The sequence below is a fragment of the Salvia hispanica genome, chromosome 4 (genome assembly GCF_029641045.1).
Source record: "Salvia hispanica isolate PSC_SH4W2 chromosome 4, Shi_PSC_v1, whole genome shotgun sequence".
In the NCBI taxonomy this organism is placed as follows: Eukaryota; Viridiplantae; Streptophyta; class Magnoliopsida; order Lamiales; family Lamiaceae; genus Salvia; species Salvia hispanica.
This window is the reverse complement of record NC_142695.1, coordinates 9,256,579-9,264,325: the sequence shown is the minus strand read 5'-3', so window position 1 is coordinate 9,264,325 and position 7,747 is coordinate 9,256,579. Positions and strand designations below refer to the sequence as shown.

At 33.3% G+C, this 7,747-nt stretch overlaps 1 protein-coding gene across 2 annotated transcripts; it reads right to left on the bottom strand.

Moving 5' to 3' along the window:
- Window positions 1-2,435: 2,435 nt before the first annotated feature.
- Window positions 2,436-5,871, bottom strand: LOC125196243 (cysteine-rich receptor-like protein kinase 26). 2 transcript variants are annotated; one of them, XM_048094679.2, is made up of 7 exons: window positions 4,841-5,871; window positions 4,017-4,187; window positions 3,807-3,928; window positions 3,520-3,730; window positions 3,204-3,435; window positions 2,987-3,080; window positions 2,436-2,914 (listed from the first exon to the last, which is right to left on the bottom strand). In XM_048094679.2, the coding sequence occupies exons 1-7, from the start codon at window positions 5,622-5,624 to the stop codon at window positions 2,576-2,578; spliced, it is 1,953 nt and encodes a 650-aa protein (XP_047950636.1). In that variant the 5' UTR covers window positions 5,625-5,871; the 3' UTR covers window positions 2,436-2,575. The 2 variants fall into 2 exon arrangements, with proteins under 2 accessions (XP_047950636.1, XP_047950635.1); XM_048094678.2 differs by having other exon boundaries at window positions 2,987-3,143; window positions 4,841-5,867.
- Between the last annotated feature and the right edge of the window lie 1,876 nt (window positions 5,872-7,747).

Genomic DNA, 7,747 nt, shown 5'->3' with positions numbered 1-7,747 from the left:
GCACTACCCAGCATCTTCCTAGGTGCCTTGTGTAGCCCAACACCCACTCTCCAGCTGAATTACGTAATACCCCTCCTGAAGCCTCACGTTTAGAATCATATTTCACAGCCTCATCGCAGTTTAATTTACACGAACCATCTGGGGGGAGCATGCCGTTGTACCTGCTTCAACACCTTATTTATCGATTTGGCTAGCTTTAGTTCATTACCATTAACTTTATCCACTCAATTTCATTAATAAACTAATAGTACTCTTATATAAAAGTAGGAATGTAGGATCCATTTTCACCAACTCTTTTTCCACCCATTTTCTACTATATTTATTAAAACCAGTGTCATGTCAAATGTGGGCTTGTAATCGTGGACGAAAGGAGTACATTATTTGTGTTCGATGTTTATGGTTGACAAAATTATCGAGACCGACAAAATTATTGCGATTATCTATGAAGATCTATATATTAGCTTAATAATAAAATGTGAGTGAGATAAAGTAAGTGGAGTGTGAGGTCCATTACAAAAAGTAGTAAAATAACAAATGACACATGAAAATAGCAAAATGAGACAATTATTGGTAGACGGAGTGAGTAAATTAGAAATAGTATAAAACATATACTCCCTCAGTCCTAAAAGAATAGACAAACTTGTAAGTGACCCGAGTTTTAATGTTCAATTGGTAAAATAAGAGGAGATAGAAAAAGTAAGAAAGAATTAGGAAAAAGTGGTGGAAGTAGTGTTAGTGGATTATGGAGTCCATATTATTAGTAGTGTGTAATTGGTTAAAATTTTCCCATATTTAGATCTGGTCTAATTTTGGGAGACGACCCAAAATAGTAAAACTAGTCTATTTTTTGAGGACGAATGGAGTATATACTAACCATTTGCGCTCACTTTCTATTACATTTATTAAAACTCGTATTCGATCAAGCTAGGTATTGTATTGGTGGATGGAGGAAGTAAGATATTATAAAACAAATAAAAGTACATGCAAATTTTTAAAAGATAATGAAGTAAATCCTTAAAAAAAAAAGATAATGAAGTAAATTCTGTAACGGGTCAACATATATTTAAAAGACTAAAGTCTAAATTTAGTCCTTTATATATTTCTTCTAAAAAATCTTTCGGTCTTTTACATTAAATTTGTTACTTTTTGGTCCCAAACAATATGTTTGGTCCAAAGTCAACATTTTCCATTAAATTTAACGGTCAAATGTGATTTGAAAAAATTTGTGACTTAGTTATAAATCTAATTAACCGATTAACCTAACTAATTCAACATTAAAATTTATAAAATATTTTTTTACTTATAATAAATATAAAATTGAATTAAAATTTATAAAATATTCACAAATTTAATAATATTAAAAATTTATAAATATTTTTACCTATAATAAAAATAAAATTGAATTAAATTTTATAATAAATTCACAAATTTAATCTTTATTATAGATAAAAAAATATAGGAAAAATATTTTATAAATTTTAATTTAATTTTATAAATTTTAAGTTAGTTTTTATTATTGGCAAATTTTTTGTATAAATTTAATATTAAATTAATTAAGTTAATCTGGTTAATTAAATTCATAATTAAGTCACTAATTTGATCAAATTACATTTGGCAGTTAAATCTAAGTGAAAAGGTTGACTTTTATCCAAAATATATTATTTACTAAAAAAAGATAGTAACAAACTTAATGTAAAGAACTAAAAGATTTTTTAGAGCAAATGTAAAAGACTAAATTTAGACTTTAGTAAATTAAAAACCCAGCCAAGCCGACGCACAAAGTCATATATGCCTCTGCCAATCCGGGCCCAGGCCTGGGACTTGGCTTGGTCTTGTTGCCTACCCCACTCACTTAACACCCCTATCTCCGACCATAGAAAATGCTTTTAAAATTTTGAATTTTCTTCTTGTTTGAAGTCTACGTCATTAATGTTAAAACATTAATACTGATTATAATGTCATAAATAAGCAAATATAATCAATATTTGTAAATCGGACTTTTCAAACAATAATTTTCATAAACTGAAAATTATGTACTCTTTCGGAAAAAAAATCTCTTACTCTTATTGCAGTCAATGTTATTACAACTATGTTACTTCCTCCGTCCAAAGTAATTGTCAATTTTTCGTCCGTCCTTTATTAATCGTCAACTTTCATTTTTCATCATAAATGATAAGTATGCCCCACATTTTCCTAACTCATTCCCCTTACTTTTTGTTATAAAACTAATATATAAAATTGGGACTCATATTCCATTAACTATTTCAATCTATTTTCCATTACATTCTTTAAAATCCATACTAAAATTAAAGTGGACAATTATTGAGGGACGGAAGAAGTATTATATAACATTCGTATTCAAGATTATCCAAAAACTTGCACAGGTTGTTTTTGCAATTTAGCAACCCGACGTTTTGAATATAAAAATATAAAAAGACAAGAATATTTTATGATACATATATATCGATAATGACACGAGATTTTAGGAGATGTTATTTTGAGACGGAGGGAGTGTATTACTGTAACATTACAAGGCAAAGAAGAAAAATAGATATAACAAACTTTTTTGAGGGAATCAGCGCGGGTGTAAGTCAGTAATGGATGCATTATTTTGCGAGGAAAGGTGAGATTGCTGAGACGGCCGAGAATAGTAAGAATTTACGGAGTCGAAGTTGTGAATAAGTGATGCATCCGAAGCGTAAAACGCTGGCTTCGAAGGCAAGTTTAAGGTTACGAAAAAGCTACTCAGCATAAGCACCACAGAAGCCATAGTTGGCCGATCTGCCGCATTTTCTTGAACACACAACAAACCAATATTGATACATCTCATCATCTCTTTCATCGACCCCAAATCACTCCTCAAAAATGGATCCACCACATCTTCTCCTCTTCCTTCTTTCCAACTGTCCCATGCCTGCAACATTCATCAATCTCTCATTTTCAATCACTAACTATAACTAGAAAAGGTTACATGCTTTGTACTTACAAAGCTCATGAGGTCCCCTACGCTGTCATCACCATGTCGAAAACCATTACTATTTTTTTGGGCGCTGATGATTTCAAGGACTAGTACTCCAAAACTGTAGACATCGGACTTGATTGAGAATTGGCCGTGTTTAAGGTATTCTGGTGGCATATATCCGCTGCAATATAGATTTTAGTATTATTGTAACTCAATAAAAGTGCTAATTTGTGCAACTTACTATGTCCCCACGACTCGACTTGTATTCCCGTGTGTTTCATCTAGTCCCAATAATCTTGCCATACCAAAGTCGGCAATTTTGGGACTCATTTCTTTGTCTAAAAGTATATTACTGGCTTTTAAATCACGGTGAATGATTCTGAGACGAGAATCTTCGTGCAAGTAGAGGATTCCCCTTGCAATACCTCCTATGATCTTGTAACGTCTATCCCAATCCAAATCTGAATGCTTGACTGGGTCCGCATGTCAAATTAATTGCAAACGAGTTAACATATGTTCACATATAATTAATTAGGTAAATTAATAACGAATGTTACCGAATATGAAGCTATCCAAGCTTGCATTTTGAACAAATTCATATACTAGCAGCTTCTCCTTTCCTTCTAAGGAGAAACCTAACAGTCTAACCAAATTCCTGTGTTGAAGCTTAGCCAACAAGAGAACCTCGTTTTTGAATTCTATATCGCCCTGCCCAGAATATCTCGACAATCTTTTCACAGCAATTTCTTGACCATTTGGAAGTGCCCCCTAAAATTATGACACCACACAATATTTATCCTTTGTAGTAGTAGTAATATACGTACTAATGTATATTTACATTTACCTTGTAAACAGTCCCAAATCCACCTTGGCCCAACTTATTATCATCAGCGAAATCATTTGTTGCAGCTTTGATTGTACTGAAATCATACTGCAGGGATTCGACTATGCTAATATCGTCGGCAACTTCAAGAAATTATGAAGAAACATTGGAGTTCAATACACAAAATGAATGAATAAAGTGTATGGTGTGCAACTAAGATGAGTAACTTACGTTGAGGAATTTCCTTTGGTTTCTGTTTCTTCCTCTTTCTTAGAAAGAAGATAGCTGATATGATCACAATTAAAAGAACAACAATTGCAACCACAACTATCACAATAGTTTGAGTTGTGCTATCATCTTTCTTTCCTGCAATAGTTTGAGTTGTGCTATCATCTTTCTTTCCTGCAAAAAAAGTAAGATAAATAAATAATGTATGCCGTACCGAAATTCAGTATATCAAAATTTTATGACATACTGTATTCCAGTATAGGATACTACAATACGGTTAAACATTACATAATTATAGTATTTAATACTCCCATGTCTCACTTTAAGAGTCTCATTTGAGTTCACACGAGTTTTAAGAAATGTAAAGGAAAGTTGGTGAAAAAAATAGTGGAATGTGGATCTTATATATATTTATATATTACCATTTATGGAATATTCCAACTGAGACACCCAAAAATGGTAAACCGGTACTGCTAAAGTGGGATGGAGGTAGTATATATATATGGTGTAATCAAATAATAACTAGCTTAATGTGATAACTTTGATAATTTGTCAACTTAGTGTATAAAAATATCAATACATGACATGAGTTTGTCAACTATGTCTTTGTATTGACAGTTGTATATTTAAGGGGTATTTAAACGTCAACACAAAGATAGAGTTGACATACTTATGTCATTGTGTTAAATTTTTTATATAATGTGTGGATAAGTTATTATGGTAATAACTAATAACCATTTCAACATACTAGCAATCATCAAGTCCGCGACCATGAACAAGTCCAAATTCATGTAAGTTGAACAGAATCAAATGTTAAGAATCATTACCTGGTGGCGGCGATGGCTGTGGTGGGACAAACTCAAGCTCGTGAAGTCTAGTCTGATTGAAAAACAGAGTGGTCTCGAAACGAAGATTGCAACTCGGCAGGAGGACTGAAGCCCCAATACTCCCCTCACAGCATTCCGGTAAATATGAAATCGCACCAATCAAACAGCTTGTACAATCCTCCGATGACAAATCCGGACTACACTGAACCAACCCATAAATCGTTTGATAATCTGGTCCACTTGCATTCCCAGCCGCCACCTTCATCCTAGAAGTCCCCGCAGCGGCTCGTCTCCGGAGATCACCGAGCAGCCTCCTCAGATCCTCCTTAAACTCCTTCGGACTCGTCACGTTCTCCACATAATACCACGAGTTGTATACGTCGAGACTCCCCAGGCTCCCGTAGATGGTATCGTTCGAGTATCGTATCGTGCAGAGCACCTCCAGGAAAAGGCCCTCCTTCTGAACCGGGCACGCGTCCACGAGATCGGCGCAGGCTTTCTTGACGCAGTCGCGGCACTCGTCGGGTTGAGTGTCGGGTCTGCACAGGGCGATGGCGTTGGCTGTGTCGGCTCCCTGCCCGGTCGAGGCGTTGTAGAAACCATAGTTGTCGATGTTTGTGGGGAGAGAAGAGAGAGTGGTGTTGAGGTTGGAGCTGTATGCGCTGTTGCTGCTGTAATTGCCGTTGCTGCCGCAGCTGCTTTGGCCCCACTCCGAGGCTAAGAGATCCGCCTTCATCAACCACACCATTAACAACAACGCCGCAAACAATCTTTGATAACTCATACTGATAATTGGATTGGAATACAGATATTCTGCAATTTGTTGAATGCAATTAAGCGTGCATGTAGCTAGCTAACTCATACACCCGCCATCAATGAAAGGAGTTGCCAACATATCCCTTTCACTGTCTCGTTCAACCAATCATCTCCCATCTTATTTCAATGCTCAGATCTTGACAAATTCCATTGCTGAAGACACTCTTTCAACAGATTTTGTCGCGACTAGTACCAATTTAATCAACTGATATACTAATGAAGAAATTACGTTATCTTAAAATAAGACCAATTTAGTCACCAAAACAAAAGATGGATAAAATAAATAATGAACAGTAAAGATAATTGTTATATCTATTAAAGTTATTGCAAAATTTATTAATTACTACAAAATATAAGTCAAGAAAGAAAATAAAATAGTATGATTAAAAGATGAAGATTAATATTGCATACCAAAATTAATTGTGCAAAGCCTCTGCTTATCAAAACTCTTAATTTTAGTCTCCAAACTATAAGTTTTTTTGTTTAATTAAATTATGATAAATATATAAACTGAGAACTTTTAGAAAGTATTGACTTATGAAAAAGGTAAAATTATTTGTAAATAAAGTATTGATTTTTACGTATAATTTTTTTCGTTGTAAAAGTAAAATAAAATTAAATAATGTGTTTAACTTTTAAATAATGAATCAAATTTTTTTTACGTGCATCTAAATAATATTCTCATTTGGGATAAATCCTATGACATTGTAATTTTTATGAGTTAAAATTTTTAACATAATCCTACAAAATAATCAAGTTATTCAATCCAATTCATAAATTTTACTCCCTTCGTCTGCTATTAGGAGTCCCATTTTGTTGGGATGCGAGTTTTAAGAAATCTTAAAAAAAGTCAAAGAAAAAAAGTTAGTGGAATATGACTCTATATTAAATTGACATCCCTATTTATTTTATGTGTATTGAGATAGCCCTATCAACTAGGATTGCAGATATACATTGACCAAATCAACAAATTGTCCTTAACCATGAATCCCACACGGCCACACCTGACACCACAATCCAAATTCTGCGCTAGCCATGGACTTGGTCCTATCCTAACGCTCATTTCATAATTACTACACTTTTTACTATTCCTTCTATCCCAATTTAAGAGTAAGATTTAGTTATGGCATGAGTTTTAAAAAATTAATGGAGTGTGTAATAATTGTAGTGGGATAATGATTGTTGGAGTGTGTAATAATATAAGTGAGGTAGTGGAAAGTGAGACCCTTTGGACTTTTTGTATGTTTAAAATTTTATTTTGTTTTATTTTTATGAAAGTAATGACATTTGAGTGTAAATTTGATGACTAATGAGGTTAAATTTTGTGTCCAAATATAGTTAATTCTAAACGTGTCTCTTAAACTGGGACGGACTTAAATGACAAAATATGACTCTTGAAGTGAGACAGAGAGTATAATTTTAGTGATTTATTATTATTAATTGATTTATCTCTATTTAAAATAATGTTAAAATATAGTACTACTATTAGTCAAGATATAAAACATATACTAAAATAAAAATAGGAATATTATGATATAGAAACAAATCCTTTCCTTAAAATCAATCAGCTCAATTAAATGGATTCTTTTATCCGTTTGGTTTGTTAGGTGTAGCAGATAAAAAATAATTCAGTTTTAGATCATTCTAAATGAGTGAAAAAAATTTAGTGGAAATATATGTTTTATTTTTATATATTATTTTTAATAAAATATATGTGAAATAAATTAAAAGAATATAAGATCTATTATCAAATATAATAAAAGTGAAGGAAGGTAATTAATAAGTAAATTCCTAAAATGGAAAATTGAGACATAACGAGGGACAAGGAAGTATCATACATGCAGAAAATAAACATAATCGTTTCACTTGTAATTAGGGGTGGCAAAATGGGTAGCGGGTAATGGGTAATTCCCATCTCGACCCGCTACCCGTCGGGTATCGGGTACCCACTACCCGACGATAACGGAAAATGGGGCGGGATCGGGTAGTGTGTTTTAGAGTTTTGCGGGTAGCGGGTATACCCATTACCCGCGCGGTATACCCGTTAGTCCCGATAATACCCACTATTATTAGTATTAGTCATATACCATT